At 41.1% G+C, this 21,047-nt stretch overlaps 4 protein-coding genes across 4 annotated transcripts in view; 2 read left to right on the top strand and 2 right to left on the bottom strand.

Annotated features, from left to right (window-relative positions):
- Positions 1-11,898, top strand: part of LOC136780233 (Fanconi anemia group J protein homolog) — a 39,294-nt gene extending 27,396 nt beyond the window's left edge. Inside the window, exons 4-15 of the mRNA XM_066738467.1 lie at positions 3,372-3,401; positions 9,051-9,156; positions 9,238-9,330; positions 9,389-9,485; positions 9,562-9,786; positions 9,865-10,098; positions 10,168-10,506; positions 10,589-10,894; positions 10,976-11,308; positions 11,374-11,573; positions 11,640-11,691; positions 11,761-11,898. Coding sequence (XP_066594564.1) covers positions 3,372-3,401; positions 9,051-9,156; positions 9,238-9,330; positions 9,389-9,485; positions 9,562-9,786; positions 9,865-10,098; positions 10,168-10,506; positions 10,589-10,894; positions 10,976-11,308; positions 11,374-11,573; positions 11,640-11,691; positions 11,761-11,853 — 2,108 coding nt within the window. The 3' untranslated portion in view covers positions 11,854-11,898. The remainder of the gene's footprint in view (positions 1-3,371; positions 3,402-9,050; positions 9,157-9,237; positions 9,331-9,388; positions 9,486-9,561; positions 9,787-9,864; positions 10,099-10,167; positions 10,507-10,588; positions 10,895-10,975; positions 11,309-11,373; positions 11,574-11,639; positions 11,692-11,760) is intronic.
- A 48-nt stretch (positions 11,899-11,946) lies between these two features.
- On the bottom strand, positions 11,947-12,748 carry LOC136780243 (coiled-coil domain-containing protein 86-like). Its single transcript, XM_066738484.1, has 3 exons — positions 12,481-12,748; positions 12,204-12,408; positions 11,947-12,139 (listed from the first exon to the last, which is right to left on the bottom strand). Exons 1-3 carry the CDS (start codon positions 12,657-12,659, stop codon positions 12,059-12,061), a joined length of 465 nt encoding a protein of 154 aa, XP_066594581.1. The 5' UTR covers positions 12,660-12,748; the 3' UTR covers positions 11,947-12,058.
- A 334-nt stretch (positions 12,749-13,082) lies between these two features.
- On the top strand, positions 13,083-14,731 carry LOC136780238 (protein HGH1 homolog). Its single transcript, XM_066738475.1, has 6 exons — positions 13,083-13,247; positions 13,363-13,597; positions 13,659-13,892; positions 13,958-14,242; positions 14,313-14,474; positions 14,554-14,731. Exons 1-6 carry the CDS (start codon positions 13,163-13,165, stop codon positions 14,654-14,656), a joined length of 1,104 nt encoding a protein of 367 aa, XP_066594572.1. The 5' UTR covers positions 13,083-13,162; the 3' UTR covers positions 14,657-14,731.
- A 327-nt stretch (positions 14,732-15,058) lies between these two features.
- LOC136780232 (uncharacterized) lies at positions 15,059-20,663 on the bottom strand. The gene is made up of 7 exons (XM_066738466.1): positions 20,167-20,663; positions 19,883-20,075; positions 18,067-18,380; positions 16,496-17,997; positions 16,016-16,411; positions 15,553-15,935; positions 15,059-15,467 (listed from the first exon to the last, which is right to left on the bottom strand). Exons 1-7 carry the CDS (start codon positions 20,262-20,264, stop codon positions 15,114-15,116), a joined length of 3,240 nt encoding a protein of 1,079 aa, XP_066594563.1. The 5' UTR covers positions 20,265-20,663; the 3' UTR covers positions 15,059-15,113.
- Between the last annotated feature and the right edge of the window lie 384 nt (positions 20,664-21,047).

The following is a 21,047-nucleotide window of genomic DNA, read 5'->3' as shown; positions in this document are numbered from 1 at the left end:
TTTACTGCATTTCAGCTTCTCGACAATTTTCCACTTTTCGACTTTTTCGTTCTTTCAGTCTACCTCCTCGTGCTTTTTGCATCCAGCCTCGGTAGTTTGGCCGATCGATGCGCACAGCAAAGCAACAATTAGCGGCCACTTTTACTCCACTCCTCGTTACATGCATAATTATTCGAACCGAAAGAGCACCTGGCCCAGATACTTACGATCTTGGAACGCGAGTGGCATAATCCTGCAACTGTTGGAGCCTTTGGGTAAAACTACCCCATTGTCCCTTTCTTTATTTCTCCACGTAACTCCTTTGGAAGATATCTCTCCTGACTTTCGATACACAGGAAGATTACCCACGATCAATTTCACGAATGGAAAAGGCACACCAACGACATTGCTCGCCTGCCTCGCTATAATTAACAATCGCGTCGTCTAAAATTGCAAATAAAATAACGATAAATACGAAATATAATCACATTATAATGCACGTTTCTGGTACACACACACACACATCGGTATTGGCATAAAGGTGAAAAAATTAAAGAGAAAAAAATGAAAGGCTATATATATATATATATATATATATATATATAGGGTTTAAAGAAATAGGGTGGAATAAAAGAGTTATCAGATTTAAAAGGGCCGGATTCACTTCCGATCGGTGACTGGTTCATCAATGAAATACTCGCGGGGGTGGTACCGGCTAACAGAATCGAAAAGAGGAGGGGGTGAAGAGGACTGTTTTCGATTCAGCGTAGAATATAATATGACGGAAATGTCAGTCAATTAATAAGCATAACGAACCTGACTAATTTCCGCTTTTGTTCGTTGCACGCCGGAATGGATGAATAAGTGGCCATTATGCGGCTTTTATGATTGGTCAGATCCGTATCACGACAGCCGGTTCCGCTTTTTCAATCCGAGCCGCGTCGAAACTTTGGTGCGGGAACCTTTTAACCGCGTGCACGTGCCGGCCAAATCGTTCCTCCCCCGCACCCCCCTCCCTTCTTCAATCGTATATATATATATATACTCGGACGTTTCTCGTTGAGCCTCCTACACACCAACCACCCTCTTTCTTCTTCTCTTCATCTTTGTCGGTAAGAGCCCATCGTCCACCCCACCCAACACGTTGATCCCGGACCCAGATAACTTTCAATGTTACACATCGAGCAGAGACCAGAAATCTCCATCGAATAAGCATCCTAACCTGTGTTATCACAGAGATTTTAATCGCTTCCAGTTCGTGGCTCGTAATATACGGTCAGCTCGTGCAAAAGTAACGCGTTCTCCTTTTAAAATAACCACCCCTAAAACTTTGCTCTCTCATTGTCCTTTGGAAGCTTCCAGCTGGCGAAGCTGCAAGGATTTGCCAAACTTTCAAACGTGAATTTTGAGAAAAAGGTTTATTTTTAGTTTTAATATGTATTTTGTTGCGAATACGTCCATCGAGATATTTACATCGTCTTAATGAATATTTATTTTGCAATAGTTATTTACTTGATATTGATGATTAAAATGCGATCTTATTCAAATAAATTGGGTTTCTATTCAATCAATTATTTATGAAGATTAAGCACGTGTTTCAATGAACGTATTCGCAGAAATATTTATTCCAATCAATTTTTCTTTCTTAGTTTGAAAATCCCTCGATGAATGTCTACTCGGGTAGAGTATAGTCAGCTTATTTCTTATACATTCGATCTCTTTCAGCCTCCTACGTTCAAACCACCCCTTTTCTTTTTCTCATTATATTTGTCGATGAAAGAATATCATCCATTCCACTCATTACGTAATTCCGAGTCTGGATGACTTTCAATGTCACCCCGAGTAAATCAAAAATCTTGAGGATACCATAAAAAGTTCTATTACGAGAGAAATTTTAATTCCTTCGAGTCGAAGCATTGCAATATTCAATCAACTCCTGCATGCAAAAATAACGCATTCGCCCTTGGAAATATAAAGAAGACTGCAACCCCCCTCCCATTGTCCTTCACGAGCTTTCATCCGTCGAAGCTGCAAAAATTTACCAAAGTTCCAAACGCAAAACTCCCCTCGATAAAGGTCCATTGAGATAAAGCATAGTCAGCTTATTTCTGCTAAATTGCAGGAGATCTAAAAGGTTATTAGAAAAATCCCAGGTGGTGATCGGCATGAAGGGTTTCATCAGGATATAAAGCTGATATAAGAAGAAGTTGTGCGGGGAAAATGGAGGTGGATGTATATATAGTGGGAGGGGTATAGTAATTAGAGCGATCGGCTAATGACGATGACGCTGACGCTGGCGCTGACTCCTGGCAAGGGTGCGGAGTATAAAAGGAAAGAGGATGGGGGGCGTGGTGAAGCGTAGCTGCAGCAGCAACCCCACAGCTGTATATCCGCAGTCCTCGTGGGGGTGCGGTCTTATTGCCCGGAGGATCATTCGACGGAGGGTGCCGAAACGTTTTCATTATACGGCCTCCCCCGGGATAATATCCTGTAGCGTCTCCCAGGGCCACGAATTTCCACCGTCGCATCTTTCAAACCCTCTTTATTCCTTCCCCCTCGCTCGTTCAGCCGCGCCACGTACCAATATCCCTAAATATTTCACTTAAAATTCCTCGCATAATTAACGAACAAATTTCATTAATGGGACGGCCAGCGAGACCTTCCACGCGGGCTTTTTTGAATATTCACGGTTGTCGAGAAAACCTCGAGAGATCTCGAGAGGGTTGCGGGACGAAGAGAATTATTGCGGACGCGTCGAGAGGGAATGGACACCGCTTCAGCTTCGGGGACTCTTGGAAGGCTTCCTTCTGCTTTCGGAGGCGAGTTTTTTTCTCGGCGGCACCCTTTGAAGCTCCCCTCGCGGCTCTTATTCTACCAGTTGCGTACTCGTGCGCATTGCGATTAGCGTTTAATACGCACATTGTATAAGAAAAGGGCCCTTTTCTCGTATCAGATGTGCGCCGAGGGCCTTGGACCAGTTATTAGCTCGCTGACAGCCCCATAATCCTGCCCGCCCAACTCTTCAATACCATAATGCTCGCTATATATGCCTATTAACGCACAAATCTCTCTTTCTCTCTTCCTCTTACTTTCCGAAAAAGGTTTTCAATTCGAGAAAGAAAGAAGGAATCAAACGGTTCGTTCGATCCAACGCACGATTGCTCGCGAAAATCAGTCATGTATATATATGTGATTGATCTCAGCCAGTGGTCAAGTGATCATTGCGAAATTTATATATATATATATGTACATAGACTGATCGATATATAATTCGTTATGAAAAAATAATCAAATTTTTATCAATCCAAGCACGGTGCACTGGTGATATATCGTATATCGAGCAACGACACAATTTTGCAAATTATAATTCACTCTCCTTTTTCTTGTTTCAGATGAAATGAGGGCGCAGTTCGAAGAACAGTGTAAGTATAACTCGACAAATTTTCCTACATTTTCCCACTTTATTTTTCCATTTTCAAGTGACTTCCTCGCACACCCATGGTCGCAGTCCTCGTTGATTCCATTAATAACGCGTTCAAAGCGAAAAAATCTCTATAGCTCGACAGAGATTCACGTCCGCGGCTCGGGTGTTACATTTTGCACAATGCGCGGTGCACGGATAGCCGAAATTTTATCCACTTGAATGGGCGAAACTTCGTAGCCTTAAATTTCCGGACTTCTGAGTCCATTGTAGCCGCGTCGATACTCCAAGGGCGGCCAGATAAGCGAATATTATGTAACATATACCGACTCGTTGGAGCATGAAAACCCACCACGCTTATTATATCTAATACAGAGTGGTGGTACAACCAACATCTGTCTACCCTACGCCTCGCTCTTCTATATATATTAGCTTAAGGAAATCCCTCCCCCCCCCCCCCCCCTCCCTGAAATCTCCAAAATCTTCGAGTCTCGCAGTGTGATTATTATTATATACATGGAGAAACGAAAGAAATTTTTTTTTAGGACGCAGGACTATCGCGCATGAAAATAATGTAATTTTACGGGAAGCTTTTAAAATCGGCGAGACAGGAGAGGAGGAGGCCGGTAATTGGTCGATTGAAATTTATCGGGAGAGGAGCACGAACAGGGCGATAAATAATGGCGAGACATTAGGTAAAGGCGTGTAGCGTAATGGAATTGGCTCATGGGAAATGAGTGGTGCAGTTGCCAGGCGTTCCGACTAGCCGGACTCGCTGTGGAAAAGGGGTTGTTGCGCGATGGTTGACGGAGGTTCGGATGAGGCGAGAGAGGAGGGCAGAGATCGTGCGTGGAAACGCACGAGGCTGGGGCTAATGTTGGAAATGCAGCTAACGAAGTTCAAGAAGACACTTAACGGAATTACGCCCTCGCTCTCTCAGCGGTGGCGTCCCGGCGCTTGCGTCCTTCGGCGTCGTCGCGAAAGCTCGCGTTAATTACAAAGAGCTGGTGGAAATAGAAGGGGGGGGCGGGAGGGGGTTAAAGGACAGCACTTTATCATCCGTTCCATTGGATTACGATAATGAACATTTTTACGAACCTCGTTGCTCCGAAACCGAATGAAATTCTCACGCAAAAATGCATCACTATGTATTTTTTAACTGTGCGTAGTATAGGTATATATATATATATATGTATAGATTGCGCAAAAACGAGCGCCGAACTTGTACTTGGAGAGCTTCGGATATTTGCGAGAGCGGCAAATATTGTTGGAACCAAGCGGATATCAATCGGGCGGAAAACAAATATTACCACTCCGACGGATTATTTCCATATTAATGTACGTAATTATTTAACGCAACGAAATAATAAGCGCGCGTGACATTTATTACAGGCGAGGCTCGTTCGACCAACTTTTTACACGCGACAGGCATTAAAGCGAGCGCGATACTTTTGTTGACGCATTTACGTCGACCCGCGCTTCACAAATAGCGAACTTAACGCGATCAAAATATAAATCGCGCGAGAATGAAAATGGTAATCGGATAGTTAAACAATTCTCCGCTGATTCGCCATCGGAAAATGTTATTAATTCGATTATACAGCTGGAGCTCGAAGCGAAACGGAAAAATATCAATGTAGAAAACAACAGAGGGGTGGAGGGGGAGGAATCGATGGTTCGATCGCGATGTAACAACTCCGATTGGACGAAACGTTAAGAAAGTATTCGGATACCTGGAGAGAAGAGTGAACTTTTTTGTTGGTTCCGAGAGGAGCGTATTTGTGGAGGATATCGTGTCGAGGTAGAGGAGGAGTATTTTCAGTAGGGATAGTGACGACGCAGCGTTGATGTACGGTCACGGGGGTGGATGGGTTGGCAGAGGGTTGGGGGGAGGGGGGATGGAGCGAGAAAGGTCGAGTCAAGAGAGTAGGTGGTTTGCGTGGAAGAAGGGTGTTATTGACATGGTGGGTGTCGCGTCGTCGGCCATCTTTGGCTGGCGTGCCCATCCCCGAGAGAGACACACGCCACGGGTAGAGGGATGAAGAGAGAAAGAGAGAGAGAGAGAGAGAGAGAGAGAGATACAGGGAGGGAGCGTGTGTGTGTGGGTGAGAGAAAGGAAACGTAGCGTAGCAGCGAACCCTCGCCACCCATCGGGTCTGGTAGGGGTGGCCGGGGCTGCTGCAGAGAACGTCCAGGACATCCTTGTGTCTCCCTTGTCGAGTGACATTCGGGCTGAGCCAGCCTAACCTGTCCACCAGCTCTAGACCCCCCTTTCGACCAACCCTGGCGACGAGCTCCGTGGATCCCGGGGTTGCTTGTCTCCATGGCGACCAACCCTCGGCCAATACCCCTCTCTTTCTCACTTCATCCCCTTTCCACCGCTCCTCTTCCTCCCCCCACCCTCGACCCTCCTCCTCTACCTCCCAACTCCTCTCGCATCCACTCCACTGTACTCTCGCCCATTCACCCTCTTTGCCCTTCTTCTCACTCCTTATCGCGAAAATTTACTCGCTTTCAAAATATTCCCTCACCCTGAAATCGCATTCCGCACACCGATTCGTTTCCTTCGAATCCTGGCTCTGGCGAACGTTTTTTTTTTTTTTTTTTTTTTTTTTTTTTTTTTTTTTTTTTTTTTATGAATTTCTAATGTGTCACGAGTTTACGCGTTGAAGATAATCTTTTCCCTCTCGAGGAGAGGTGGTTTTCTTGTTTTATTTTTTGTTAAAGTTGCGACAGTTTTCTTTTTCTGGATTATTTCAGTTTGATTTTGAAAGCATTTTCTCCTCGGTGTCGGTGGACCGAGGATCGTCTAATAAATTGTGGGCGGCATTTGGGAAAGGGCTTGTGTTCTTTCGTGGTATCCGCAAAGTCACCGAAGCCACGCAATCCGGCGACCAATTAACGACGAATCACACAGCCACGAATTAATTGCCACTCGACTCTCCTCGGTTCTCTCTCTCTCTCTCTCTCTATCTGTAGCCTCCCTTCCCGCTTTTAATTGAATCGCCGTCACAACCAAACAGCATCGATAACAAATACCCCAAGAACCTTTCGCCCAGCCGGAAAAGGAAACCACTCCTTCGCTCGATATTGTTCCATAATTTCACCATTTCACCATCCAACACCCAATAATACCCAATTACTCGACTCAGCTGTAAACTTCTCTCGTAGCTCTCCATTTTTTTCATCAGCCTTAAGAAGGAAATAACAAGAAGGCAACTTTTCTTCTCACTCGGCCATTGAAAACAAAGCACCTTATTTTTTATCGTTGAAAATCAAACGTATGAATAAACAAATTATTTTGTTAGTAAACTCGTCGTTGTTTGCTTTTTACATAGGACAGCTTAAATACACAATGCAAGGTCGCAATCGTGGGAATTATCAACGAGTGCGATTCAAGACGAATTTCAGAGGGGTTTGAAAATTATTTGCATAATTAGAGGAAACGTCGATTAAAATCACTAGGGAGATGACACCAGAGGTACGGATTTTGTGGGTAGAAATGTCTCTAAAGCAAGTATGTTTTATTCAGCATCAAATTAAGACTTCTGATTAATGAGAGTCTTCGATTATACCGAATAGATAATGAATTCCTCACCCCCAGCATCGTATATTCTACCATATTAAGAACATAAGTCTCGAGTGAAATTTGTGATATTTCGAAATGATCGAACGTTTTGCAAATTAAAACACGCGTGTATGAATAATTTTGAAAAAATTGAAAGTGACATAAATTACCATAAACAGACCAAATGCAACATTCGAATAGTCACGAGAACACGATCGAAGTAAAAATGAAGAGAGAAAAGAAAACAAATCAATATAAATACGAGTTTTATATTCTTAACACACAGAAGTGTTTTTAAAAATAACCACGAGTATAAAATAACAAAAACACGTCTTAAGCCACGATAAAAAACAAACGAGTCGCTGGGCAGTTTCATTGATCGCGTATTAGGCGATATTGCACGAGAGTAATTGAAATGTTTGGAGAAAAGCTTCGGAGCATAATGAGGGTAAATAATATAAAATGTCGTGGATACTGGCAGATAATTTGAAAGCTCTCGTTGTCCCGCAGTTTACATATCGGGGAGTTGGTACCATTTTGTCGAATCGCGTCCAATTATAGCGATCGGCACGACGCGAGTGCTAGATCAACGTATAGAGGCTGGGGGTTAAGATGCGAAGGGATATATTTTATTAAACGAGCGCACGCTCTCGCAGAAAATCTGCGAAAGCTTCGTCGGTGGCCGGTTGTCGAGGGGTATTAACGAGATGACTGCAATATCTCAAGGGTGCTATAACTTTCGGTGCCGACTGTATCGCCGGATGAGACCCCCTCAGGGCTTTTCTCCCCTCGGGTGTTGGGGTGTGTTTGGTTGCCTGGCAACGACACCCTCCAAGTCCGCACTCTGATTGGCCCCGTCCTGCTTTTCCTGTCTTAGCCTCTCTCTTCTCTCTCCCGCCGAGACCCTCCCTCCCCTCCCCCCTTTATTTCTCTCCCCCATTCGTCCTGCCCCTCGACAAACGACCCCCCTTGACAACCCTGCAACCACCATTCCTCCTCTCCTCCCGATGAAAACCGTCCTCGAACACTGCCGCTGCCGTTCCTGCTGCTGCAAGCCAAATGCGCCAAATTCACCATGTCAATTCGCATCAATTAAACGCCTGTTTATTGGTCCGATAAGCCAAGAGACATGAACATTATATGCCGCCTCAATTGCAAATATTTATCCGACATTTTTATTCAAACAATGGCCTTGCGACCAAACTCGAGCACCGATAGCAGCGTCTGTAATTTTACTTCGCTGCGCGAGCCTAAAAACTTTGCCGTTACGCGTATACATTCCGGTATTTTTCAAACATACGCGGTTTATCCTTGACAAAGATCTGGAATTGGCGTTAAGCGAGTAATCCCAATGGAATTCGAGGAGTGTTCTATCGGAGTCGTTAAAACGAATATTTGCAAGGATTTATTCGTGCGTAATTTATTTAAGCGTTGGCGTGTTTTGTGTGGGACGATATATCGTCATTGGTATCGCGGACACAATGAAAGATTTGTAAGGAAGTCACTAGGATGATGTTCTTAGGAAAACCTTTAGAAAAGTCGCTGAAAAGCCGATTAGTAATAAACAGCATCGCGATCGCTGTGAATCGTTTTCGTTTCTGGTATTTGAGCTCTTTTCGTAAATCGTACGAAAGGATTACAAGGCATTCTTGGAGCGCATCTTCCACAGCCTCTTTTCAGGTTCTACTCACTAGCGAAGTAGGAAAAAGGAAATAGAGGGGGTAGCCGAGTATTAAATCGTTCTATTGATGATTTCATTCTATGCTTTCGTGCCCTTTCACGTGCCACGAAGCACTGTTTTGACATCCGTTTCGCCTACTTCTGCTACCCGATCTTTTTTTCATACTGAAAATACTTTACGGTTCTTTTTCCTGCCTGGAAACTCTCATCTCGCCCACTCCCCGGATTACCCCCCTTTTCTTCCGAGAAACATCCACGAGTCACTTTACTGCTTCCAGAATTGCCTCTCGCTAATTGGTCCTTATGTGGATGAATGGAGAATTGAAATACTCGCGTAAATAAATCCAGCTTTTTAAATATCTTAATTCGATGTGATTCATAATGCGCTTCCACTGTACATAGGCGGTGATTCCGACAATCCTTACAAGTTCCACTACGACTATGGTAAAGAGCCAGACGCCTATCCAGTTAAGTCCGCTTGGGACGAGATGAAGGAGCCAATTCCAGTGTTAGTGTAGTTCTAGTCAATTCTACTTTTTAGTTTTATTATCTCAACATTTATATTTGTATATTTTTTTGTTTTTACTAGAAAAGTACCGACGATATTTTACGGTACCCGGACGCATAAACAAATAGAGCAAGTAATTCGGGAACTAAGAAAAACCAGCTATAGAGATATAAAGTAATTATAATGTTTTAAAGTCTCTGTTGTAATTATTGACGAAAATTTATTTTTCTAGCATGACCATTTTAAGCAGCAGGGAACATACGTGCATAAAGGAGACGTTTAATCGAACAAAGACTGAATTGTGTGCCGAGCTATTGGATCCTGGAAAGGTTTAGTATAAAAACTTGCATTAGACTTTCTCTTCTATTGATTTTTTAATTGAAAAAAAAACATTATTTCTATCAGAAACTAGGATGCCCATTTTACAACGAGAAGACTCGAAAAATTATATCCTCGAATAGCGCATTGAACGCTTTTAACATATCACGTCCCTGGGATGTAGAAGAATTTGTCCAACTTGGAAGACAAAATGGTGCCTGTCCATATTTCGCTGCCCGCGACTTGATGATGCAAGCATATATTGTTTTTTGTCCGTACAATTATATTCTAGATCCCTTTATCAGAGAAACTGTGAGTATTGACTTTTACAATGTAATAACGTATAGAAGAGATGCTTTCGTTCTGATATAATTCCTTTTCTATGTTCAGATGCAAATTAATTTGAAAGGAACAGTAATCATCTTGGACGAGGCGCACAATATCGAGGATATCTGTCGCAGCGTGGCTAGCAATGATTTTCGGGATGAAGAATTGGAAGTTATCAGTGCTGAATGTGATAAACTCGCCAGCGTAAGAGCCTCGGACGCGACAGTTTACAAAACTATTGGCAATTACCTTCAATCCTTGATCAATTTTTTTAAGACTGTTGGAAAGCAGAAAATTGTAAGCTTTTAACTACAATGAGAATTATTTCACTTGATTTATTCGATAATTCCTTACGTCCCTCTGTAGGATAGAGACGCGGAAGACATGATCAGCGATTATTGGGTGGGTAACGAGTTCATAGAAATACTTTCAATAAACGGTATACAAAAAAGTAGACATGAGAATTTTCTGAAAGCTGTTCATGAAGCTATACAGCATTACACTGCGGCTAGAGAGCAAATGAAGGAAAAATCATTTTTACCTGATGACCAAGAGAAAAAGGGCGAGGCCATTCAGCCAACGATTTCTGAAACCGTACGAAGAACGCTCGAAACTCTTGCGTTCTCCTTTGAATACATCATGAAAAAGGAATATGCCAATGATTTTAAAGCTTGCGTGAGATTATCCATCACAAAGAAAAAATATGTATGCCTCTGATGTTTCCATTATTGATACTGCATTTACAGTGATTAATTAAATTTACTAAAGCGCATTTTTCCCCTCGTAGCTTCCCGAAAACACGTGGACATCGCGCGGAGCTAAAAATCAGATTTTAATTTTGCAAGTGCACTGCATGAACTCCGCAGTTATATTCAAACCAATTTCTGATACGGCGCGCTCGATTGTTTTAGCATCGGGCACACTTGCGCCAACCATGTCATTCCAAAGCGAATTAGGCACAGAGTTTGCTTATAATTTGAATGCAAATCACGTGATACCTAAAGATCAAATTTACGCAACGTGCATCCCTAGAGGACCGACTGGCTACTCGATCAAAGCCACTTATAACAACGTAAATACGTGGAATTTTCAAGTAGGTCTCATTCGAAAATTTATTTTTATTTGGTTCACGATTGACTTGTCGTAAGATTTGTATCCTTTTGTAATACGACAGGATGAACTAGGCAGAATAGTTGTCGATGTGTGCGAAACAGTACCACATGGCGTTTTATGCTTTTTTTCGTCGTACTCGGTAATGAACAACCATATTGTGCGATGGAGAAAGAGTACCTTCTGGCAGGATATGGAGAAAGTGAAATACATTTTTGAAGAACCACGCTATTCTAATGATTTGGCGGAGATGATGTCAGAGTTCCGTGCGTGCATAGAGGAGACAGCAAATGGACCACGCCATGGTAAAACGGGAGCACTGATGTTAGCTGTTTTCCGAGGAAAGGTTTCGGAAGGCATTGATTTCAAGGACAACGAAGCTCGTTGTTTGATATCTGTAAGTTCATTGTACATTCATTTGGCTGATCAATATTTCTATTTCTCAATTACTAATTCTCATAGGTCGGAATACCTTTTGCCGTTAGAAAAGATCCCACGGTTGATATGAAATTCATTTACAACGATTTAAATGCTGAATCCAAAGGTTTGTTGTCAGGTATCGAATGGTATAAAGTACAAGCTTACCGTGCCTTAAATCAAGCGCTAGGTCGCTGCGTCAGGCACATTAATGACTGGGGTGCGGTCTTACTAGTAGATGAAAGGTACGCTTTTGAAAGAATCTTTTTGTCTCTTTACATCATTTCAATGATATGAAAATCATTTTCCAGGTTTCAACAGGAATCGTCAATTAAATACTTACCAAAGTGGATTAAATCTCTGGTATGTACTATACTGAGAAACATAAATTAATTCAGATTTGTTAACAAGCAAATAATTAATTGATTTTAGTGGACACAGAGTACAGGATATAATATCAAGAAAGAACTGTCAGAATTCGTTTCAAGACAAAAAAAGCGAGATCAACTGAATACAAGCTTCTGAATATTATATTATAAATAGTCACTGTTTTTGACATTTTTTCTAAAAGCTTGTTATTTAAAAAGATGGTAAATTTAGGAAAAAATTAGGTTTGTTATTAAAATATTTTGTATTTGGATAGACAAACAAAATATACAATAGTGCTTATATATAGTATACATAATTAACTTCACAATATTAAGTGTATTTTGCTCTGCATCTGTGATTATTATATTCCATTTGTATCTCTTTTTTCTATTAATCTCAGCTGTTTCTTTTTCATCCTCTTAATTTTAGCAGGATTTTTAATCTGTAACAAACATATTTTTTAAATAAATAGAATGTATTACTTTTTATTTAATAAAAGTACTTACCACTTGAACAATTTCACTCTTTTTCCTGTTTTCTTCTGCACGTTTCAAATTTTCAATTCTCCTCTGTTTTTTGGCTTCTTTTTCTGCCTGCTTATTTGCTTTAATAGCTCTTGAAATATCTTTAACTCTTTTTAAATCTTCTCTTAGTTTTTGCTTTTTTTCTAAAGATAGACGCAAACCTCTGGTCTTAATTATTGATGAAAATCTATGTAAGAGTAATCAATGTCTTGTAAAATTTAAATTGAAAAATATATAATCTATTAAAGCACTTTCTTACTTTGTTTTTTGCTCTTTCCATATTCTACCCGACTTTGGTTTACCTCTAGGAATTTCTTCTTCAGGTTTCTTGGCTTTTTTATTCAATTTAACTGATTCGGATGGTGAATTTCCATTAATCTTTGCTGGAGTTTCACCCAACAAATCCTCCATTCGTGTTATTTTTTCCGTTACTTGCATTTTGACCAATTTACTTTAAAGAAATAAAATGTTTTGTTATGAGTATGTATAAAATTATAGGTTAGAATAAATACAGAGTGAAGCACATGGTAATGTAGGTAATATAGGTGTGTTTTATTATCCCACGAAAAAGTGTCCTCTTACAGAAAATGTTGGAACTACTTAAAACTTTAGACTTGGCAAAAAATATTTGTATCCGTAAAAGATTTTAAGTATAAAGAAGGTATAATTTAAGAAGATATTAAAAATTAATACTAATCAAAACTATTTAAACCGTTTTTTTTTCACTAAATCATATATTACTCTAATTCTCAAAATTCTCTCCTCTCCTACCTAGTTACCTACTGAAGAGAGATCTTTATTATCATTTGCTAAAGTCATAGATATTTATCGACATTCAAACTCCCCTCTTTTAGGCTTTTGCTGCCTTTAAAATCTCATGTCCATGTGGACTAACTTCTCTCAAGAAATTTATAAGTATATTATATTTTAAATTAATAATAATGGACGCCTTAAAACAATTGTTAGAATTTTTAACCCCATCGACTAGACTGGATGTAAAAGCTGCTGCTTTGCATCAAGTACTTGGTAAATACTAATAATTACTAAAAATTGTTATTCTATAAAATATTAATAATTAATATCATTAGTATCAATAACTGGAATAAATTATACTTCATATAAATTATACAATTATTTCTAGGTATAACAGGCACAGCAGAAGGTCGAGAATTGTTATTAAGCTCACCTGAGGCACTGCAGCTACTTGTTACTCTTATGTCAGGCAGTTCAGCTCCGATTGCAGAAAAGGCTGCTTTATCAATAATTAATTTAACAGGAGATGAACCAGGTGCAAATGCATATATGATCATAGCTGAATCTACTCAAACCAATCTCCATTTAGAGCAATGTCATAATTTAATTCAAGTTTGTTTAAAGTATGTTTTTTTTCTTTGTTATTTTTAGAAAATAAAAGTTATTTTAAAAATTTCATTGCAGGAGTATCATGAATAAAGATAGTCCTATTGCTGATCCATGCTGTATGATACTTTCAAATGTTACAAGATCATTGCATTTGGTGGACCGAGTAATTGTGCTGATCGAAGCTAGTGGTTATTCATGGGACAGCATTATTGCTGCATTTACAGCAAAACAATTTAACACGAATGGAGCAAAATTACATTATCTGGGTCCTGTTTTTAGTAATTTAAGTCAGTCCCCACTTGTAAGAAGGTTGATATCTTATTTAATATAGAAGGATTAGTTCAAATGGAATATTTCATAATAAATTATTTCAGATATATAATGGATAAAGATCGTTCGGTCATTCAACGACTACTTCCTTTTACGGAATACTCCGAGAGTAATATTAGACGTGGTGGTATCATAGCAACTTTAAAGAATTGCTGTTTCGATGTGGAAAATCATGAGTGGCTACTAAGCTCAGAAGTTGACATATTATCGCATCTCTTATTGCCTCTTGCTGGACCTGAGGAATTTGATGAAGAAGATAATGACAAATTACCAATCAATTTACAATATCTACCTGAAAATAAACAAAGAGAAACAGACCCTGATATTCGGTAGATTTTTCAGTTTATTTTTGTGTTTTATTTTAGGTAAAAGACATTTATAAGCTATATATATTTGCAGCATTATGCTATTGGAGGCTTTGATGCAATTATGTGCTACAAAGAAGGGAAGAGAATATTTGAGAAGCAAAAATGCTTACATCATTCTTAGGGAGCTACATAAGGCTGAGAAAGATAAAAACGTGTTGTTGGAATGTGAAAAAGTAGTTGATATTCTCATAAAGTGAGTCAACGTTATTCTGTTTAAGCAGATTAAATAGTAACATGATTTTAGTTAAATTCTATGATCCTTTGTATTATAGGAAAGAGGAAGAAATCGGTTTGGACAATCTGAAAGATGTCGAGGTACCAGAGGAATATAAAAAAAAATTCAATAAAATTGATGAAGAATATATTAACACTTAAAATATAATATAAAATTTAACTTTCAGTTTGATATTGTAAATATTGCACATAATACATAACAATTACCTTAAATCAAAAAAAAGAAAATCTTTGCTGTATTGCACTGACCCGTATTCATATAAATTATAAAGCTATAAATTAATTATTCAGGTCCAACGTAGCAGAGAGACTCGTAAACTATAAAGCTAGCTTTGATTATTATAAACAAATATTCTTAGGAGACTTGAGCGCTTATGGCAGCTCTCATACTAATAGCACAGTAAAAACCAGCAAAGTAGCTAACACAGGTAAACAGGTACTGAAAAAGCAATGAAAAATAATACAACGAACGAACAAATAGAAGATGTAACACAATCCAATAGCTTGAATGGCAAGACTAAGATTTTATCACATCCCTATGAATCGAATGAGAATTCATGGTTTGCTCGTAAATCATTCAAGAATATGTCACTAATTACTAGGGTAAATATCCAAGCCCAGCCTCCAAGCTAATGGAACTCCTCAAACTGGAGGCATTGCTACCACGTCTGTACATTCTATGAGAATCCTGGCCAAATACTGCAGCGATCTCAGCGCTCTTTTTGATGGAAAGTGCCTCGTGATGTCCATTCGATCGACCACTGCCATTGGAAAAATATTTCTTATCTCTCTCCGCTCCACCGACGTAAACCAAGCGTCCCTGAGTATCTCTCGCGCTGACCACCAAAATCTTCTCGCTACCCGAGGATTGCTGGGATCTTCTTCCCGGACTGAAAAGATCGTAATCTAAAGCCAGATTGTCGGAGCTGCCGCATGCCGTTGGCGGAAGAATCTAAAATTAATCGATACGAAGAAAGTAATTAAAAGCTTGATTAAATTAATTGGGAAGTGAAGCTTAGAAAAGATATTTCAATTACCTTTAAGAACTCCAAACTGCGGGACGACGAGTGACCCCTACTAGCTTTGGAGGTCCTTACCCTCTCAGGACTGCATCCTCTGCTCAACGTACTCTCAGCAGGAACGATTCCACGTTGCCTCAGTTGCTCCAAGATGGTTGGTTGTACGGGTCTTCTGGCGCAATAGCATTTATTGCTTTCCGAGCAGCTATCCGTGTCACAGTTGCATATGACTTGATTCCCTGGTGCGGACTGAAGCGGAACTCGTCGACTCAGAGAACAATAACACTTGTCCGCTGATACACAGGTGCAAGACTCGGAATCGTAACTGCACTCGCTGCAACTCACATATCCACTGCTGCTTCTGTTTGCAGTAGCTATCATATTACGACTCATTCTTCTACCTGCAACATTTTTCAATGCGTTACTAAATGGTTCAATGATTTTATTAGTCCATTGTAAGAATCTTTCGCATTAGACTTACAGGTGTCACTGTCCTCGGAAGTAGTGTGGAAATTATTTCTGTTTCTTCTCCAAGAGGATTTTCTTCTGCTGATCCTACTAGCCAGGACTCTGTTACGATGACCATTCCTAGCGTCGCAAGATGAGCTGCTGCCGAAGCTATCGTTCAACCTCCTGGCAGGAAAGATAACCGAAGTGAACTCGGTTGGTCCCCCTTTCAAACGTGAAACGGATCTCTTAATGGCCCTGCTGAGGAGGCACGGACGTCTGGTCGATCTCCTTCTCTGAGGCCTTCGTCTTCTTCTCATTATACTGGCTGATCTTTGATAAAGTTCGTCCTGCGTCAAAGTGGCGGCCAATTTCAACAAGAACTCCTTGTAAAGAGGCTTCAAGTCGTTGAATGACATTCCTTCCGGATCTGTATGTAAGAAGAGTAATATTTTCTTAGAACATTGCTGTGTACTTATTTTTTAACTTCAGTTTTAGATTCATGTTAAATTACCTATTATCGCTGCAAGGATGTCGTCGACACTGGTGAGTCCTTCCTGGTTCCTAAACTCGTCGAAAAGTTCTGTGAAACCCAGAGGAGTGCCACCCGTGATATTGTTGGGCTTTCTCACACTCCCAGTATTCAAGAAGCTGCCTCTTCGTGGAAGTTCCACTCTCGTCATTGGATCACCTCGATCAACGTCAAGGTCACTCTGGGATCTCTTCAGTCTGCCTTCCTGATAGATTTTAGCAGCAGCCTCCGATCTGCTAACCGGAGGTTCGCTGCCTGCTCTGCTGCGTTTCCTCACCCGTGGTTGGCTGTATTCTGAATTATTCTGAGCCAAACTGGAAGCTTCCGGCTTCTTCTTCGGCTTATCCATAGTCAACACTCGGCTCAATCGTCTTCCAGTATCGCTCTGTTCCACGCTACGTTGACTCCTCTGTGTTCCACTTGATCTGCCCAGCTCGCTCTCCCGACCAGTGGATATTTTTCCACCTTTAGAGAAATACACATCTCCCTGCATACTCTTCGCGCACTGACCGTCGTTCTTGCTATTATCCTTGATATAAACATCCTCTTGTCCCAAACTATAGATCTTCTCAGCATCCCTAAAACGATCCTCGTAAAGCTTTTCTCGGTTACCCATCTTCTTACTCTTTTCATAAATATTTTCATTCGCAATATTCGCAGTTTTCTCCACCTTATCGTATATCGGTGGACGTTTGGCTTCCGCATAAATATCGCATCTCTTCTGCATCTCGTTTTTGTTTAAATCATACGAACCATGAGTTTTCTCGTACAAATCGTTCTCCTTGCTCTCGACCATCGAGAAGAACTGACCACTGTCGACAGTGGATTTTTTCAACGGTAATTTCTCATAATTATTCGTAGCTTTCTCATAAATTCTACCAGGACCCTTGTCCATCTCCAGTCTGCATTTGGTGTACAATTTATTTTTCGAATTTTGCCATTCCTCCTGCTTGGTAAGTTCCTGATTTTGGTTTTGGTTCTGGACCTTTCTTTGATCCTTGTTACTATCTCGCTGGGCCCGAGCTTCGAGAATGTCCTCAGCATTAACGACAGAGTCCTTCTTCTTTCTCCGAGGGAGTTTTTGGAGTTCCTGAGGTTTTGGCGAATCGTCCTCGGTAATCGAACTGGAAACCGAGGTTTTCTTCATCCTCGGAGGTCTGACAGGGTGCGGTGCAGTCGGTCTTGATGGTACCGGAAGATTATTCCAGCAGCTTCTACTCGAGGGACTCTGGTCCCGAACGCTGGAAGCCACCGAGGCTAAACTGACGCAACCAACGCCATTTGCGTGCCTAGGTCTTCGTCTATTCGCATCTAGATCGGCCAAAAGTGCTCGATACAGAGTTGCAGCAGCTGCCACTGCGTCTTCCTCGATCTCACAGGCAAACGCGTGGCACTCCAACAATCTGGCTACTCCAGGACGTCTCATTACAACCGCAAAAATTGGAGGATACACCTCGGGTTGAGTCTTCAATCCGCGCATCGTCCTGCAAAATCCATAAAGCTGCAACTTCGTATTTCTTTCTAGAAAGTATACAAAATTGTAACTTTCTTACCTGTACAAATCAGCATGACGCTCCTCCCCAACTGAACTCTGATCTTGGTCACCGACCAGTGGCATAAAGGCATGGTGAAAATCCCCGGAACCGTTTCTCTTGCACCGAAGTCTCAGAGCACTCCAGACGGCTATTCTTCGGAAGGGATTATTCTTCTCGTAAGCTTCGGTACGAAAAGTCAAGCCACGTCGTGAAACCTCCAGCTCGGCTCTCACGGAACCCTCGACTCTCTCCAGAAGCTGACGCAACGGTTCTTGAAGACCCCGGACGCTCGCCACTCGACCCCCAACGGGTGCTGCTCCCAAATATCTAACCTGAAAAATTAAATATTACTTTTAATCTTATCGAATCCTTTTTCCATTACTCAACAGAGAATCCTTGTTCTCCTTTTGCCAGGATTATTAATCTCATCGTTCTCATGCAGCTCAAACCGGTTTTTATTGCACTGCAATAACCGATGATGCTATCAACCGTGATTGTAAAGCGTTAATAATATCGCGCAAAAGCTCCCATTACTCTCAACTATTTTTAACCGAATCTTTTTATCGCTATGACTCTTCCTCGAATGTCTCCTCATCGTCAAGGTGAAGTGGAACCAAATTTGATTGAGAATTCCACTCATGATTTCGATAAACACGCAATCACATCTCCTTTCGTCACGAAATACTACTACTACATAAGTATTTTGTTTGGACATTTTTTTACGCTACTGGCATCTCGATTAACTTTCGCTCTTCCCACTTCCCTCTCGCTCGTCCATTTATCACCTTGCACTCGATGTTCCAATTTTAAAAGATATTATCGAAAGCTTCCATAAATGAATTTCTAACTTTTACGATCGCTTCACGATCGATCCGCGAGCGACGATTCACTTCTCTCGATCGTTCTCGTACAAAACCGATCTCGATTTCTTCGTTGATTTTTACGTCGACCGGCAGAACTCGAAAGAGAACAAGGAACCCCGCGGTATATCAATTTTCGATTGGAGAATCAACAAAGCGAAGACTTGTGCAATTTTCGATTGGGCGTGATTGGGTAAAGATTCGATGAAGCGTGGAGTTTTCGCGATTTGCATGATAAACTGCAAAGCGGATCCGAGAGCCCACTGCGAGGTGGATGCAATGAATTTCGCATACCAGACGCAGCAAACGAAGGAGAATTTCAGTTGGCGGTTGTCTGTCACGCTCTGAGAATCATGAATGGAATGAAAGCGAGGATTAAAAATTCTGCCACGATATTATAAAGCGAAGAAAATTTCAGTTTTCGTAACGTTATACTTCTCTTGGCATCTGCACTCAAATGCACCGACTAGGAAGGAGCACTTTCCAAATATTTTGCTTATACCTGGACTAAGACAAGATTCCTCGCACAGACCTAAAAAAATTGTCCGCAATGGACCCTTGGCGATTTCTTGGGGGAAAAAATTCTACCTATTCTCTATTGCAAACAGGATGGTCTTGACATTGACATGAATTGGTGGATGGGATCGTTGGCGGAATAGATGATTTTTCGTTTCGGTGTTGGCTCGCGAGTGGAAAGAAAGGCGTCCACAACTCAGTGTACACTAGAAATACCGTGTGAATTAACATAAGTGAAAATGGACAGCCGAGTATATGCACGAGATTATAATGTGCTCGTTTCAGTGTATGCAGAAGAGAGCTGCAGAAATCACGGTTAGCTTTTGTAAATTGAAAGCCGTCCGATGAACTTTTACTTGGACGATTTGCTTTTCCACGCAAACGATATCGTTGAGAGAACGTTTGATTCGGAAAGGGACAGTGGATTAGCTATGTTTTTCTGTGAATTCTGGACTTACCGGCAAAATAGCTGCGGCACATTCACCAGGAGTCCCATGCTCGGCTTCTACAGAGGCAAACATAGCCTCGATACGTGCTTGAACGGCGCTGTTGACCCTCTTCTGCTCCTCGGCACCCACATCCTCCGCCGGAGCCGATTGCACCGTCGAAACTGCCCCGTACCAACCTCCCAAAGTGGAGCTGCATATCGATCTGAAAAAATCCAAATTTAACATTTTACTAATAAATCTGCGAGAATCTATGTGAAAAAATAAAAACTGAAGCGTAGGCTGGAAATATTTACCTGGAATCTTCAAAGAGCGCATCTATCCTCGCCTTGCTCCTGAGGGAGCACTCGGACGGAGGTCCGGTAAGCCGGAAACCTTCCTCGACGCAAGTCATCTTTCCAATTTTTTCCGGATACTCAAACGAGGCCCGAGCATCGTTTCAATGACTTTGGTGTCTGAAACAGAAACGGGGGCAATGATGCTAAAGAGAATTTTCGAGGATTCTGAAATCAAGGATTATTTTTTTCTTTAATTCCCATGGACCTGCCGCTACGAATTAAATCAAAAAGGAAGAACTTTATTCCAATGAGACGCAGGAGGGAAAACTGTGTTTTTCGCACGGATGCGATTTCTTCGTTGCTGCGTTCAGCGAGGGAGCGAAATTTGCACGTTTCTTTCTCGAGAGGATGATGCTGCTTAAGCAGAACTATACGCTGCACGTCTGATAAAACGTGGAGACGACGCTTTTGACTCGAGAAATGGGTCAGGATTTAATAAGCGTGACGGTACTAACTGGTGCGACCAGTGGCTCTCCGTAAACCACCCAATTCGTAATGCAATAGCGCCAAACGGTGACTGGAGGCATCATTAAACGTAATCAACACCCGTTAATCGACGCACCTCGTAAATCCAACACTCCGATATATAAACGGAATTTTTATTTGCCATTAATAATGTCGAAGCAGACTCTTTGCTCTTCGCGAGAGAAAATTACTCTAGTTTGTACAAAGAGTGTCCTGTTAACTCATGCAAAACTAATAAATTTATATGGATGGAATAATTTTTCAAGTAAAATTTTAACATTTTTTATGCAACCCTTCGTTAAGATAAGTTATTATGAAGCAGTAGAAATTATTTCTTTCGAGACTTCCTATCGTTGGAGTCATTCGATGACCTT

Source organism: Prorops nasuta, unplaced genomic scaffold (assembly GCF_024137725.1).
Source record: "Prorops nasuta isolate Cenicafe-Biocafe unplaced genomic scaffold, Cenicafe_Pnas_1.2 PNAS00018, whole genome shotgun sequence".
In the NCBI taxonomy this organism is placed as follows: domain Eukaryota; kingdom Metazoa; phylum Arthropoda; class Insecta; order Hymenoptera; family Bethylidae; genus Prorops; species Prorops nasuta.
This window is presented reverse-complemented; position numbering and strand designations above follow the sequence as displayed.